Source organism: Polypterus senegalus, chromosome 1, assembly GCF_016835505.1.
Source record: "Polypterus senegalus isolate Bchr_013 chromosome 1, ASM1683550v1, whole genome shotgun sequence".
Taxonomy (NCBI): domain Eukaryota; kingdom Metazoa; phylum Chordata; class Cladistia; order Polypteriformes; family Polypteridae; genus Polypterus; species Polypterus senegalus.
The window spans coordinates 258,920,742-258,938,342 of NC_053154.1; the positions used below are offsets into that span (position 1 = coordinate 258,920,742).

At 37.8% G+C, this 17,601-nt stretch overlaps 1 protein-coding gene across 1 annotated transcript in view; it reads left to right on the plus strand.

Annotated features, from left to right (window-relative positions):
• The window catches only part of spock2 (SPARC (osteonectin), cwcv and kazal like domains proteoglycan 2), a 311,728-nt gene that overhangs the window by 268,886 nt on the left and 25,241 nt on the right, over window positions 1-17,601 (plus strand). Inside the window, exons 4-8 of the mRNA XM_039772702.1 lie at window positions 7,403-7,517; window positions 8,332-8,434; window positions 9,976-10,090; window positions 14,337-14,456; window positions 15,921-16,139. Of these exons, the coding sequence (XP_039628636.1) occupies window positions 7,403-7,517; window positions 8,332-8,434; window positions 9,976-10,090; window positions 14,337-14,456; window positions 15,921-16,139 (672 nt within the window). The remainder of the gene's footprint in view (window positions 1-7,402; window positions 7,518-8,331; window positions 8,435-9,975; window positions 10,091-14,336; window positions 14,457-15,920; window positions 16,140-17,601) is intronic.

Here is a 17,601-nt window from a genome sequence, read left to right on the forward strand (position 1 = left end):
ATGTTTTTCCTTCAAAATCTGATAAGCGTTTTGCATATTTTCTCTCTCACCTATTTTGACTTATTTATTTATTTATTTTACTATGTTAAAATGTCTTTTATCTAATGAACATAACAAACATTTGCATAGAAATTAGGTTTTGTTCAAGAAGAAAGACAACATAGTTCTGCGTAAAGAAGCAAAGTAACGTGAAAACAGAAAACTTGCACTGTGGAAATAGTATTACAGATGCTTATTATCGTACACCCGTATCAGCATTTCCCTTTTACACTATTTTCTTTTTCAAATCTTAAGGCACACAGTAAGCTGAAGGATGGATTAGTTTCTAGCCGTAGTGCTAATTGAACTCCAGGTCCTTCTCACTGAGCTGTGTATCTGGGTAGGAAGTCTTTCCAAATCTCACTATATAACTTTCAAAATGTCTGGAGACAGTGCTCATTGATACAGACTGCAGTTGGATAAGAAAAACACGAAAGCATTTGTAACAGATGGTACGAAGTTGTATTCAAACTTTTTAGAGATTAAATTATGTATATTTGGACAGAATGAAAATGTGTTGGATAACAATTTAACATATTATATTAGTGATGTCTGCACTTCAGTTTTACTGGCAGTCAGTGAAGCACTTTGAGCAAATTGATTTGCTCTTCATTTTATTTTAATTTATTGTATTCTTAAATAGCACTGTATCATTAACATGTCTGGTGTGATATGCATATCTACATGTATAGATGGAATAAAACAAAAATGCTGAATGCAAAAGCACTCTTCATTCGGAGAGATTAATACAAGAGGTGCATCAAAAGTAATCAGCATATTAGAATTACTAACAAATCCCCTATATTCAATCAATCAATCAATCAACATTTATTTATATAGCACATATTCATACAAAAAATTTAGCTCAAAGTGCTTTACAAAATGAATAGAAAAATAGAAGACACAATAAAAAATAAACATAAGTCAACATTAATTAACATAGAATAAGTAAGGTCCGATGGTCAGGGTGGACAGAAAAAACAAAAAAAAAACTCCAAAGGCTGGAGAAAAAAAATAAAATCTGTAGGGGTTCCATGCCACGAGACCGCCCAGTCCCCTCTGGACAATCTACCTAACATAAATGAAACAGTCCTCTTTGTATTTAGGGTTTTCATGGAAGGACCTGATGATGATGGTCACGTAGACTTCTGGCTTTTAGTCCATCAATGTTGGTGCATCATGATGCTTTGAGTAGGTGGTGGTGGCGCAGGCCGCCACCACAAAGAAACCGTAAAAAGAAACAGAAGAGAGAGTAGGGGTCAGTATGGGTTTTAGAGCCACCATGAATAGTTATTATGATGAATTGAACATACAGAGTATCAGGATTAAGTTAAATTAAGTTAGATTAAAGTTATAAAAGGTTATTAAATGTTAAAGTAATGTGTTTTCAGCAGTGTTTTAAAGTGCTCTACTTTACTAGCCTGGCGAATTCCTATTGGCAGGCTATTCCACATTTTAGGTGCATGGCAGCAGAAGGCCGCCTCACAACTTCTTTTAAGTTTAGCTCTTGGAATTCTAAGGAGACACTCATTTGAAGATCTGAGGTTACGATTTGGAATATAAGGTGTCAGGCATTCCGATATATAAAATGGAGCAAGATTATTTAAGGCTTTATAAACCATAAGCAGTATTTTAAAGTCAATCCTGAATGACACAGGCAACCAGTGTAGTGACATCAAAACTGGAGAAATGTGTTCGGACTTTCTTTTCCTAGTTAGGATTCTAGCAGCTGCATTCTGCACTCGTTGCAAGTGATTTATGTCTTTTTTGGGTAGTCCTGAGAGGAGTGCGTTACAGTAATCTAGTCGACTGAAAACAAAAGCGTGAATTAATTTCTCAGCATCTTTCAATGATATAAGAGGTCTAACTTTAGCTATGTTTCTTAAGTGAAAAAATGCTGTCCTAGTGGTCTGATGAATATGCGATTTAAAATTCAGATTACAGTCAACGGTTACCCCTAAGTTTTTTACTTCCGTCTTAACTTCTAATCCTAATGCGTCAAGTTTATTTCTGATAACCTCATTGAATCCATTATTGCCAATTACTAAGATTTCAGTTTTCTCTTAATTTAGTTTGAGAAAATTACTATTCATCCATTCTGAGATACTAGTCAGACATTGTGTTAGTGAATCGAAAGAGTCGGAGTCATCAGGTGCTATTGATAAGTACAGCTGTGTGTCATCAGCATAGTTGTGGTAACTCACGTTGTAACCTGAGATAATCTGACCTAACGGAAGCATGTAGATTGAGAAGAGCAGCGGACCCAGGATAGAGCCTCGAGGAACACCATATCGGACATCATGTGTCTTTGAGATTTGATTACCACAACTCACAAAGAATTTTCTACCTGCCAGGTAGGATTCAAACCAATTTAAGACACTGCCAGAGAGGCCCACCCATTGACTAAGGCGATTTCTAAGAATATTATGATCAATGGTGTCAAATGCAGCACTCAGATCTAAGAGGATGAGAACAGATAAATGGCCTCTGTCTGCATTTACCCGCAAGTCATTTACTACTTTAACGAGTGCAGTTTCTGTGCTGTGATTTGTTCTAAAACCCGACTGAAATTTATCAAGAATAGCAGGTTTATTGAGGTGGTCATTTAACTGCATAATGACTGCCTTCTCTAGAATTTTACTTAAGAAGGGCAGGTTAGAAATGGGTCTAAAATTTTCAAAACCAGAGGGTCAAGATTATTTTTCTTGAGCAGGGGTTTAACTACAGCAGTCTTAAGACAGTCTGGAAAGACCCCCGTATCTAATGACATATTAACTATGTCCAGAATATTGTCAATTAGCATGCCTGATATTTCTTTGAAAAACCTGGTTGGTATTGGGTCAAGGACGCAGGAGGAGGGTTTCAGTTGAGAGATTATACTATGTAATTCAGGTAAATCTATCCTGGTGAAAGCATTTAATTTGTTTATAATGGAGTACCGGGGCTTTGGAGGTTCTGCAGTGTTGGGGAGATATACTATGTTATCTCTAATATCATTAATTTTTTGATTGAATAATATAGCAATGTTCTCACAGGTTTCACTGGAAGTATTCTGGGGGCATTCCTTTGAGATACCTGGGTTTAACAGACGATCAATTGTAGAAAATATTGAAAGTCACGGTACTGTAATTACTAATTCCGTCTGTTGTCACACAACATGTGAAAAGTGACATTGTCTACCTCAGTTATGAGTTCAGTCCAAGGAACAACATGCAATTGTTGAACTTCTTGTGAAAGAGAAAATCCCCGCAGCTTACATTCATGAATAACTTCAAAGTGGACTTGGAGACTCATGCGTGGCTGCTAGGAGTCATCAGGTGATTGATAAAACACTGTAAAGGCTGGAGAGGCCATGATGGTCACTTGCAAACACCTTCTAGCAAAGGAAACAAAGGGAGAAAGAAATAATGAACTCTTCTGAGAGAACCGACGAGTGATAATCGGAGAACTGAGGCTTTCCAGGCAGCAGTGTTCTGTCGTTTATGCCTAGCTGAACTGGAATTCAAATTAAAGGTGAATCTTCAGATTTCTAAATCAGTAGGAAAGGTACAAGATTAGGATTGAAATTGTGTAGAGAGGTAAACAATTGACATGTAGGTATTTCCCATTCAGATATTTTTGGAATTTTAAAATAAATACACTTATTCCTTTGGGTATGTTATTCATGTGTGTATTAAAAAGTTTTGAACCTGACCCTGAAAGGAGCTGATTTGGTATGTGGTCAAAAATTTGTTCTTGTGGGCTAAAGATAGATAGAAAGAGCTTTATTTGTTCATAGGGCAAAAATTGGCTTTTTACAGAAGATAGATAGATAGATAGATAGACCCACAAACACTATTTTGTGAACACACATCAGAAGAATTTAAAAAGGAAGACAATTAAAAATAAGAAAAGTGGCTGTCTTAGTCACAGTGAGGCGTGCAGACATATTGCTGATGGTATAAAGGAGCTCCAGTAGCGTTTAACGTACTTCTGTTGAATAATTCATTGGCTAAAGGTAATCAGTGTTTGTGTTTCAGAGAGGGGATGTGCAGCATTTTTCATAATGGCACTCAGCTTTGTTTTAGTTCTCTCCTTCGCTGCAACCTCCAGGAGGTCCGTAGTTTGTCCTATAACTGTTTGCTCTTTTAATGCGCTCCGTTGAAGTGATGTTACCAGATCAGCTCACCAAAGCATAGAAAATTGCACTGGTCATCACAGAGTTGCAGAAGATGTGAAGGGTGCCTGTATACATATTAAAGGAATGCAGTCTCCTAAGAAAAAAAAGACTATGCGAATCACAAATTTAATGGTGTCAGCATAAAGTGGATACGGATGCCAAAAACTGCAAAAGTAAGTAATTTGCTGCTATCACTGAATTTCAATATGTCTTTGAAGATTCATTCTTACCTTGTGTTTTGTCGTTATAAGATATTATAGTGACCCTATTTTCCATTTTTGACTCTATATAATGTAGGCCTGAAGAGAATGTCCCAAATCCTTTCTATAGTCCTTCTATGTTTACTCTTACAAGCCCGGTCACTATCAGGGTTGACTGCTGCTTCCCAGACCATAAGATGGAGTATCAGAACAAACATGCAAGACAGTTACACTTTTTATTCATACACAGATTAATTTAAGATTTCCAGTTATGCACAGAATGTGAGCAGAGTAAAAATGAGTGTTGGTGTAATCTGAATAATAATCTATTCATTTTACACTTAGGCTACAAGGTTGCTCTTTGTCTTTGTATGGTGATTAATCTATGGTCTAATGTGGTCCAGCATGGCCCATGGAAGGAATGGTAGAAACGTACAATCTGACCGCATAGAGCAGCAGAGAGACAGCCGTATGAATCTGCAGGCCACAGTTTATCCATTTCTTCACACAATTCTTGGACTAGTGGGATGTCATTCCCAATGATTTAGCAACCTTCACACCTCTACCCCCTGGGCTATTGGGGCTGGCTACTCAGCTCCAACTTTTGTACTTCAGCTAGTGGCTGGACACCTGCATGCAGAAGTCTTATCTGATCAGGTAAGGCCCCAGTTTGAAACAGTAGATTCAAAGATCTGCCACATCCACCGTATTCTCCAGAGGCGGCCCCATGTGACTACTATCTGTTCCCCAATCTACGTCAAGTCAGCCACAGACGAGTGACTGCATGTTCAGTTTTATTAACGGTCAGCTTCAAAACTTTTTGATCACCCTGTGTATGTATTTACACACAGTGTGCATATATTTATATAAAACATTTTTGTATAATAATAAATGTTATTAAATATACTAATAATTTATATAAAACATATTTGTATACTAATAAATGTTATTAAATATACTAACGGTTAAACTGTAAAAAATGAATACATTAAACTAAGAACAGCTGGCAAAAGCCAACAAAAACACAAAATTCTAATATATACAGATTGGCCTTGCTTATGTTTAATGAATTTTGAGTTTAAACATATTACAAAAGTAAACAGCTGTGTTTACAAGAAAGAAAAATGATTTAAATTTCCTATACTGGGAATCATCATTAGAAGAAATACACCCAATAGCATTTTGATATCCTGTAAATGATTAACCAAACCTCAAAAAATTCATGTAGAACTGACTACAATTGACACTGTTACCTCAGAGTAACCTTCAGGGTGCTGCGTTCAATTCAGCTTGTGTGGAGTTGTGTGGAGGTTCTCCTTCTGTTCATGTGGGTTTACTCCTGATGTTGCCATGTCCTCCTATACCCCAAAGGCTTGTAGGTTTGGTTATTGGACAACTCTGAATTGTCCATGGTTGTGTGTGATAGAGAGAGAGAGTGTACCCCATGATGGACTGGAATCCTCTGTATGGATGGTGCTTGCCTTGTGTCTGCTGCTCTGGCTCCCTGATACCCTGAACTTGACGGTTGAATAGACCACATCTTATTGTTTTTGGCATTTCTACCACAGTTGTGGATCAATTTTGTCTGTTTGCCTTATTCTGTTTCCCCACCTTGGGAGCAGAGATGTACATCACTTTTGTTATTTTCACTAATGATTGTGTCCTTTGCTGTTTGCCTTCTTATTAATGGTTTGTAAGGTCATTATTGTCATGTGTACAGAGTAAGCTGGAATTGCTGCCTGCATGTGCTTCCTCACATGCACAAGTGACCACTGTCCTACACCGTGATTAGTGAATATAACTGCATTACCTTAAGTCATCAGTCTTCCTTACCTGAAATATTTTGACCAAGGTCCATATGAACCCCATTTAAAGAACAGTGCAGGTGTCTTCTGAAGAGGCAAAATGTTTAATTCCATCGATAACTGATGAACCATGTCAATGGTTAATCTGAACTAATAACCAGGTCTGTCAATGGTTAACCTGGTCCAATCACCAGGTTATTGGTGGGTTCTTGTTTCTTGAAATGAATGTATCAGTTCCCAGACAATCCAAGTGAGTGCTTTTCACTCAGAGCAGTTTTTGCAGCTAGAGGTCATACCCAGCCTTGGGTGTAATAAAATGGTATATTTCTGCTCTGTGTAGTTTAAATAACAAATGATCAAGTTTTATGATTCCAACAGATTAAGTTGGGTGTCTCTGCAATAGCTTTGCATACTTTTGCGTACGTTTTTAACACCAATTGCGTTTACTTGCATTTGTGTGGATTTTGCTCCTACTCACTAAGACATCTATGCTTGTGATGCTGGCAACACTAAATAGACCTAGTATCAGTGACTGTGCCCAGCAGTGGACTGGCACCTGGTATGTGCCTCTTACTACAAGCATTGGCTCTTGTTCACTGAATTGCATTAAGTGGGTTTGTAAAAGAAGCAATCAGCATGCCAATGCAAAATCAGACTGAATGAGCATTAAGAAGGCTGCCTGCTCTTTACTTTAATAATTTATGAAAAGCCAGTCTTGTTGTGCTCAAGTTCTGTTGTGCATTTTGGTCTCTTGTGCCTTATGATTTCAGATCTCTCCTTGAATTTCACTCATTGTCACAGGCTCATTATTTTTTTATGATTAAAGAGTGGCAATATCATGCTTTTTCTAATGAAATTATAGAATTTTCCATTTTCTATACCATTTTTGAATATTACCTAACTGAGTGATCACTATTATAAGGTATTTTAACTGTATACTGTATATTTTTCTCTTTTACAGTCAGAGCACAGATCACTAAACTGACATGTCCGAGTGCTCAAAATGATTTAGTAGCATGAAGCTAAATGTGTAGTGTTGAGGTTTTCAGTCTAGCATCTTTGCCGCTTATGATGTGTGCCTATGCTGATGTAAGGAAGCAGCATGGAAGGAGTGCATGAATACGTTTCCAGACCTCCACGATGTGTATAGCTTGTTTTCATGACAGGGGACCCTAAATTACAGTACTCTCTGCCTGCAGATGTAGACACCACTAAGGATCCATGCCTGAAAGTGAAATGTAGTCGGCACAAGGTCTGCATTGCCCAGGGATACCAGAGAGCGATGTGCATCAACCGCAAGAAACTGGAGCACAGGTGAGCAGTTTAACCCTCTTTCTTCTACAGGAATCAGTAAAACCAGCATTTTCACTTAGGAAAATGACATTGGTGCTCTCCTGTAGGCCTACCATGAGCCAGAAATCAATTTTTAAAAAGCTCAAATATATTCATGAAGGGAAGAGATTCTTTCAGTAGTAGTAGTGGGCCTCATCGATTCTGTTGATTGACTGCCTCTTATGAAAATACTTACCAGATTGAGTTAATTTTGTTACACTAAAATGCTGCATAGATAATCTGCAGTGTCTTAATGGAAAGATAATTTACTTGCCTGCATTCAAAAACCCACAGCTGCAAATGCTGTTTGTAGAAATAAAGGTTTCATTATTCAATAACAAACGTCAGAGAAAAAAAAAAATCCCCAGGGAATGCTGCTAATTTACCAGGCGCTTTTTGCCAGCACGCTCTGGAAATCTAAACAGAGGAAAAGGAGACAGCAATTCCACTCCTAGTTTCATTAAAAGTGGTGGTTGAAGCTCTTTTCCCTTCTTTTCCATTACCCTAGTTTTGTTTTCCGACCGCCATTTCTGTGATACCGTGAACGTCTCCAGGTCAAGACGCATATTAAACCTGAACCATGAATCCAACACGGCTCACCTGACACTCTCTCCCACCTTGGATGAGTCTTATGCTGCACTGTCAACATGGCGTGAGCCTTTGGCACCTTTTTTGCAGATTTGTTTGTTTCTCTCCTAGTGCTTCACTGTGATTGGTTTGCATGTTACCATTTAATTCATAATCAAAGAGAAGCACAAATACCAATTACAATTGTTCCCTTTTTATTACTGCCTAGAATCAAACAGCCTGCATTGAAGCTACATGAGAACTGCAAATCCTGTCCAGTGTCTGCTTCTGCCCCTGTATGTGGTTCAGATGGTCACAACTACGCTTCTCAGGTATGTCAGTTGTACAGTGTGGGTAAAGAGGAGGGCAGAGTAGCTGACACTTGACATAAAAATATAAAAATACATAAGTGTAAATCAAAAGACAAAGGCAATTTGAAAATGACGTGCTGTAGTGAGATTTCTTTGGGCAAAGTGAGTGAAACCTGCAGAAACAAACACAAATATTACCTTCTGTCATCATTATTATTGGTTTTCACCTGGGGTGAAACATCTTCTTCTTTCAGCTGCTCCCGTTAGGGGTTGCCATAGCGGATCATCTTCTTCCATATCTTTCTGTCCTCTACATCTCTCTCTGTCACACCCATCATCTGGGCATGAAGAGGTGAAGAGGACTAATTATTATTCAGTAAAGTTGAGTTTACACTAGAAAACACTCAGACCTCTGGACCTCAAAGAAAGATGATTCAAGCATTTCTTATGAAACACAGCACCCCAGGTCATTCTCCTGACGGTGCTGCCACCTTTTTCATACCATAATGGTGGGTATAACTGTCTCTTGCACTCAGAGTGTAAGACTTGCATTTGCAGTGCAAACAATTACCGGTAGTTGACCTGTCCAATTTGCAAAGATGTCATCAGAGTTCTTTTCCTGTCAGACATCCCATGTTCTCATGCCGCTGTTCTTCCTCGTCAGCCATGTTGCGTGGCCACACCCTTCTTGCCATGACAATGACCTGAAAGACAATTACCTCATTGGTTGTATTACATGTATCATGTCTTAAGTTCTCATTTAAGACCAAGATCAAAATACAAGGTCCATTGGGTCATGAGTTTTTGTCTGATAAACCTTAGCATTATAAATACATTCATTTGGTTGATCTTTATTCTTCAGCTGCTGTAGTTTAAATAGGAAGGACTCAAAGTCCAATCACGTGACAGGGGGAGCCCAGGCCTCTAATTCCTTGGTTGGGTATGACTTTCTTTTGCACTCAAAGTATCTGACTTGCATTTGCAATGAAAACAATCAGTCAGCCTGACATCTGTCAGCAGATGTCACCACAATTCTTTTCCTACAAGCAGTGGTGCCTGACCGCACTGCTATTCTTTTCTTATCTGCTATGGTCCGTGGCAATGCTGTTTGCCATGAGAATGACCCAAAGGCCAATTACCCCCTCACCTATAATTCATGGGTCATTTTATGTGTATCACACCATAAGCTCTCATTTAAGACCAAGATCATGGTGAAACGCCCAGTGGTTCATGAGATTTTGTGTGGCAGATTCATTCGTAAATATTAACATTTTAAATACATAAATTAACTTCATTTTTTTTTTATTCTTAAAAGCTGCTGTATTTTAATTATCTCCAGCATCTCATGAGAATCTACAGCCTGCCTTGAATTGCCTCTTTTAGCGTATAAATATTTAAGTTACACAATCCATACACAATGCCAGCTCATCTGAAATGCACAATACAGTACAGTACAGTAAGCAGAAACTAGAATCTGTGAAACGTTCTGTAAATGTATTATATTTTGTTTCATTGTTTCTGCTTTTTGTGATTTTTAATGTCTCCTTTTGCATTATTTTCAGTGTAAACTGGAACAGCAGTCTTGCTTAAGTGGAAAGCAGTTGACGGTGGCCTGCACAGGGCAATGCCCCTGTATAACAGAGCCTACAATGTCCCTGGATGATAGCGAGAAGCACGGTTAGTGAAACCCTCCTTAGTGAATGTAAATGTAGTTGTGTAATGAAATGCTCAGGGGCTCAGATGATGAAAACAGCACTATCACGTGTGTTCATTTGATTGTATGACACCACTAACATCAGTGCTCTTAAAAAGGAAACTGGGGAGGACTGTTTCTAGGTTTAATCTAAACTCATCACAGTAAGGCAGTGTAACTCAATTTAATGAATCATTTACTTGGAAAGATGCCTCAAGATGTGCAGCATTTTGTACCATGGAAGTTAAGAATTTATTTAGATCTCTCAGGCTTGCTTTGATTAAGTTAATTTAATAGACAATTTACTTCGATAAGCAATGCCAATTAGTGGTTTAGGTTTAAAATTTTAAATATAAACATTGTATTTGTTAAAGAATTAGTTAATTAACATTGTTCTGTTTTCTTTCTTATGTTCTGATATCATTTATGAAATGACAAGGGTGTATTTTCAAATCTCCATTAAGCAGAGCATTTCTGACTTGAATGTTCTACATTTTTTGTGTATCTGTTCTACGAGTCAATATATTATCATGAAGACATTTTCAGATGCAAGTACCTTAGCCTTTTTCCTTACAATTGTAAGTTAACTGAGACTAAAATGTCAGGTAGTCCCAACAGCCCTGAGTTCTCTCCGTATTGTATATTACCTCTGTTTTTCCTGGTAAGACTTCTAGCTGCAATGTACTGAGGACAGCTGACAATTATCTCCAGCATATAGCATGTCCCTTTTCTACTCATTAGTCTCTTTTTAGTGGTCTGTATCTGATACACCTGTCTGTGGGAGGCATACTGGGTAATCCTCTCTAGAAGCCCAAACTACCTCTGGCTCATGTCATCTCCGAGCTTTTACATTTACATTTTTTTATTTAGCAGATGCTTTTATCCAAAGTGATTACAAAAGAGGTCAACACAGTCAAGTAAACATCAGTCTGGAAAAAAGTTTGGGAACAGGACAAGGTTACAATTTGATCATCACATGTGAAGAACTCAGAACAAAGTACAAGCTAGTTACAATTCCTAGCAGCTAATATCAATTAGACAAAAAATCACCAAACAAGAGCCTCTTAAACACATTGTGGGAGTCAGAAGTTCGAATGACGGTGGACAGTTCATTCCACCAGCTGGGTGTTACACATGAAAAGAGTCTGGATTGAGATTTGATGCCATGTAGAGGTGAGATCACTAGGCACCATCAGTAGCAGAGTTGAGTGGCTGAGAAGAGTAACAACTGTTGTATTCCCAAGTGACCAGTTTCTCAAGCTCTTATGGAGAGAGAGCCCCTTAACTCTCTTTAACTTTTTTGTTTTTGTGTGCCCAAATCGTGATCTTCTTATTGTCTTTGAGACTCAATCCATTGTGAAATGCCCTGACGATCATCAGAATGTCCCCCTTACAGAATCACTTATCAATCCTCAGAGCTCTGTTTGGAATGAGGATTAATATCGGAGCAATGTCAGTTGTGCGTGATCAACCTGTAGTGGCCCATTTCACAAACCGTCCACGACCCATTCCCATTTAATATAACATGTGACTTGCAACCCATGACCAAAATAGTTTAAGAAAACCTGCCTCAGAGAACTGTTTATTTTAGCCGCTAGTACTTACAACCTCATTCTTTAAATCACTAGACAGAGATTGTGACCTTAGGTGAGATTACGTATGTACTCTGTTCATAAATTGATAAATCAGTCCAAGGTCTTGTCTCCTGCTTCAGCACCTCCAGTGCCACACCTGCTGTGCTACTGCCACTGTAACCAATATGTTGGCTAATCCCAGCTACCCTAATCTGTAATCAAGACACAAACGTGCTTTAACTCATCTGCTTGGGGCAGCTTCTGCTGCTCAGCTTTTAACTTTAAGCCAGTGATTTCTGGCAAAGACGCACAACCTTGGATTTAGAGGTGCTGATTCTCTTCAAAAACCGTTCATATCCCACGTAGAGGAAGGTAAAGTTGAAAAGAAAAAAATGCCAAATACTATAATGTGTCCTTGAAGTCCTCAGCCTTGCTGATTTTCAAGCCTTGGTTGAATCTCTGTATTCTTTCTTTGCAAATGAAAAACAGGAGAGAACACAGGTGAAACTTTGCTGGAGTCCTCAACTTATTATTAATGAGGCTGACACAACCGGGACTGAATGGTGCGCAGTTGCAAGCCCTGAGTCCCATACCTCCAAAGCGCAGTGCAACTCGGACAGTACTGCCTGAATGGGAATAGCAAGGGTGTAAAAATAAACTTAATCTGGAAGATAACAGGCCCTTACTGGCTTGTTGATGTCCTGCATTTTTAAATATATAATCAGTTACAATATAAAAAAGAGACAAATTATTTTTCTCCTTAATTTGGTGGAATGTTACTGTATGAGTATATTCAGCATTATCGAACAATTGTATACACCTTTATAAATAGTAAAAGATTTCATGAAATTTACTTGTTTGGAGAGGGTTTACCAGGCACATCAACCACACCGAAGTGGGAAAAGAGGAAGAAGAAGAAGAGTGCAGAACAATACAAAATAATATAATACAACCAGTTACTTGTGATCATGACAGTGTGTAACACCTTAACCACCAGCAGAATGAGCAGATTTACCACCAGTGGAGTTTGTTTAACTGTCTCTGATGTATACTGTACTGATCTAAACAGCATAGTTAATGAAATTGTACTTTTCCAGGGGACTTAAATCATTAGAATTTTTATTGTTTGTTGATAGTCTTTAAGCTTACAATTGATCTAAAAAGTGATGTCAAGCTTTGTTTAATTAATTCACTTGTAACCTCGAAAGTTACTCAAGTTTCAATTTGTAAGCATATCAGAGTGTCTTTATATAACAGCATAGAAGTATGTAGTAGTAGAAACATTTTTATTTTTCTTTAAAGACAGTTCCATTCTTTGATTGCATCATCAGACAATCTGTGGTGTCATGCAAAGGCGTATAAATGTCGTGAAGTTCTGTTTCTTACACGTGTGTAAGTCAATAGTAGCACGCAGCTCTCAGACTGATGTCGCTATATATTCCATTAATAGGTCTACTGATTCATACAAGAAGAAAATAACACCAATGTAAAGGTCCTTGCTAAGTAAATTATTATTCTAATTGATAGAAATCACAAGTGACAAAAAAAGATTTTTGTAATAAATGAGAAGAAATGAATATGGGAACTGCGGTGGGCTGGCGCCCTGCCCAGGGGTTGTTTCCTGCCTTGAGCCCTGTGTTGGCTGGGATTGGCTCCAGCGGACCCTCATGACACTGTAGTTAGGATATAGCGGGTTCGATAATGGATGGATGGATGGATGGAATATGGGAACCTGCAACTAGAAGTGCTGTTCATGTCCCCTGAAAAAAAAAAATTCAGCATACAAGAACACATCTGTTGACCTTTTAAATTCTTCCTTATGAACTGCAGGTGGCACACAGCGTGTGCTTACTTTAATTACAATGCTCTGCATTTATTTCCCTACATGTCTTGCAAAAGTGTTGTCAAGCCATGATACAGAGACAGAAAGAAGTCCTTAAGTTCGTCATTTACTATAACATCATTTTGTTTGATTTTGGCAAGTAACTCGTTCTGTAAAAGAGTTTGGTGTTTAAAAGCCAAGTCTGGCTCCTGTGTCATTTACCTCTAGAAGCCTATTAGCTGACTTGTAGTTAAACTAAGGTAAAGATTTGCAGTATAACTTGCATAAAAATCCCTTCTAGCACAACCACCTGGCAAGATATACAGTAGGGGAATGATGTATGAAGCAACTCATGAGATAAAAATAAACATACAAATGGCTAATATAGGCCAATACAATGTACGTAAGAAATAGGTCAATTATTCATTTGCGTTAGCCATTCAGAATTCGTATGGCCTTTTGATTCTTTTAATGCCCATCACTAGTTACAGTAAAATAGATAAAAGGCTCACATATTAAACATGCTAAAATGACAGATTTGGCATCAGGCATTTCATTTTTGAATTTCTAGATTTAACTCAAAAGCATGTAAGTATCTGCCTGGGACAAATTAAATCAACCCATCGAAAGGCCTACTGTGAATTTGTTTTTGCAAAGACTGTTCTGATCTGTCAAGCTGATGCTAAATATGAAAGTAGTTCAAGGATGCTTGGTACAGGAGAGTTGAAAATTGTCTCATGCTCATATGTTAAAGAGGAGTCTCTCTGGGAGACAAAGCAGTAGTCAAGTTTTCCTTATTAGAGATAAGACCATTGTTCTTCTTGTTTGTTTCAGAGAGCTGCACAGGCCAGGATCTAGCAGACCTGGGTGATCGCCTCAGAGACTGGTTCCAGCTGCTACATGAAAACAGCAAACACAACAACTCTGGAAAACCGGGCGTGAGCACAACTACAGGTAAGGGGGCATCACCCAAGGGTGTGGTGCAGGGAACCATGGGGTGCACACTCTAGCTGCCTGCAGATGAATGGCTGGCTGTTCTTTTTAAAGGGGTGTTTAGGATCATTATCTCTGACTGACTGACTGATTCCAAAGATATGCAGGTTAAATTGTTCTGCCATGAATGAATGTGGTTGTGCATGTGAATGTGCCCAGTGATAGACACACACCACATTCATTATTTCCAAACATTGTATAATCATATCTGATATTTTCACTTTCTGCACGTAACAAATGAAATGTAATTTGGTGCAATCTCTCCTGCTACATATCTGCCTAAGTCTAAATTCTGTCCAGTTGCATCTAAAATGATTCTATACACTCTAGAGAATCTGTCATTCTGCCTAGTTTAGTGTCATCTGAAAACCTATTCAGCTTCTCCTTTACATTTTTATCAGGATCATTTATATAAATTAAAAACAGCAGTGGCTCTAGCACTGTTTTGTTAGGAATTGCCTAATTCAGAAAAAGGTAACCCTTTGCTTTCTCTGTTTCAGCCAGTTTTGTGCAAATCTAAACACCGCACCTTGAACCCCCACTTCTTTTATTTTGATGACTAGCCACTCGCATTGCACCTTATCAAAAGCTTTCATAAAATCAAGATAATTAATATTATATGCGCCTCACTGTCAGAATTCTATTTGATTAATTAAACGTGACCCCTCTCACATAAACTCTTTTTAGCTTTTCAGTAATCCACACGCACTTGATAAGGGCTGCTCGATCCAAGTCCATACAAGACCTTTTAAGTTTACTTGTCTATAGTAACTAGGATGGGCCTAATAAACATTTTTGTATAATGGGACAAGGTTCATAAGCTTCCAGTCTTTAGGAATTTCCTGTGTGCGATGTTTTCATTGTGGAAGGGGTATATATTTTTCTGTAATCACTAACTTTCCTAAGAACTCTAGGATAAATGCTGCCTCTTCCTGGCGGTTTATTTGATTTCCGCCTTTTTGACCCTTATATCATTTCTTGTCGATTTTCAAAAAGTTCAGTACTTACTTAACAGTTACTAGAAGGTTATCAACTTCTTTACATGGGGTCTCTTGAGGAAAATATAAGTTGTGGAGTGGATATTTGCTATTTCCTTTTCTACTTACGTATTATATTTCACCTCCTTCTGAAAAGTTCTGTTACTACTAAATTATTTAAAGAAATTATCTGGGTTAACTTACATGTGTATTTTCTACACTGTTCCACTCTAACTACTCTTAGCTGTCCCAATATCTTCTTCAACTCTTGATCTCGTGCACCCATAAGCCCTTACAAATGCTGCTGGCGTCATTTGTCTTGTATCTGATTTCTGTAAAGTGGCAAATATTGTAGGAACTGGGGCTTGAAAATGAATTATAAATATACAGTATATATCAACACTGACATATTTTTTTCAGCATAATCACAATTTAATTTTCTTTTTAGTACTAGACAAGAGTCTTGTTGCCAGTTGCAAGGATTCTATTGGCTGGATGTTCTCCAAACTGGACACCAACAACGATTTATATCTGGACCAGTCTGAGCTGACAGCAATTAATCTAGACAAGTATGAAATCTGCATACGACCCTTTTTCAACTCCTGTGATGCATACAAAGATGGACAAGTTTCAACTGCTGAGTGGTGCTTCTGCTTTTGGAGAGAAAGTAAGTATGCCACAGAATCATCATTGTGACCTCAATGTCATTTTTTTTTTTTTTTTTGGTAGCAATGTCAAAAGCTCAAATCGTGTTGTTTTGAAACCACCATGCAGCTTATAAAAATGGAAGACTAAGCAAAGACGGAAAGATGATGATACTGATTTTAGATAGATAGCTAAATCTTTATTGTCATTGTCACTTTTTTAAAATTTTTATTGCTATCATTCCATACAAATCAATCAATTTTTACAAATAGTAGGATTGAGAACAAGTCGACCCCCACCCCTGAGTCATTGTCACTTTTACAAAGGAACAACGAAATTGAAATTTTCAGTCTGATTACAAAATGAATAAATAAATAAAAGCAATGACAATCACACAATGAAACACCAAAACACCATCTCGCCAAGAATGGAATTAGCATGGATTGGTGACAGCAGAGACATGCAGTATGTGAGTTCGGCTGTACAATAAGCAAAGTGCGCACATGTGTAGGCTTGTTCCATTAATGATTTAAGCAACCTAGAAACTATAAAGTTTGTTTTATCTATCTATTTATTTATTTATATATTTATTTAAGTATGTATGTATGTATGTATGTGTGTATTCAATAATTTATTAGTGTTATTCTTCTTATATAATACGCTACTGTGGCTGTCCATTTGCCTGTCCAGAATTTTAAGTCACCTGTAGTTCGCAAACAGTTTGACCTGTTAATGTGAAATTTGGTACACATTTAATATGTGACGTCTACTATCCGCTTTCAAGGTGATGATTGACCTCCAAGGTCAAAGGTCATCCCGAGAAGGTCAAGGTCAAAAATTAAATAACCTGTAGCCTGAAATTTGGTACACATATACTACGCTGAAACTCTGCACAGGTTTATATTAATAGTGAAGAGTTTTGGAATTATTACACTTTTTAATTATATTTTATTGTAAAATCAACTCTTGGCAGTGGGCAGTAGGGTGGCCGTGCAATGGATGCGCACTGCGCAGAGTATTCACGTATTCCCTGCACGTTATCATGCAGTATGCTGTTACTGGTACAGAATAACACAAAAAAGTAATGACACTCATTTCTATTAGGATGCAAACAGAATTTCAGTTCATGTTTTGCCCATTCCTGGCTGACAGCAACTAGCAGTGAGAAAAGCTAGAAGTCGAAACCTGCTTCTGCCAATGATGTGGTGACTGCTTTTCACATTTGTGACAATTCTACTGTGCTTTTTCTAATCATTTCTGCTTTATGTCATACTTGTAGTCTGGCATATGTTAGATTGCTTTGGTTTCTTATAAAGTTGTGGGAGTTCACTTATCTGACATTTCAATGCCTATTTAAAAATCTGCTTGAGTAAACATTTTCAGTTGAAAAGCAATGTGCAAAAGAAAACAAAAAAGGGTCCAGTCACAGTTTGTGTGAACTTTTGGGTTTTCTCAGTGTAATTTTGTTTGTGTGTCTTGCAGTT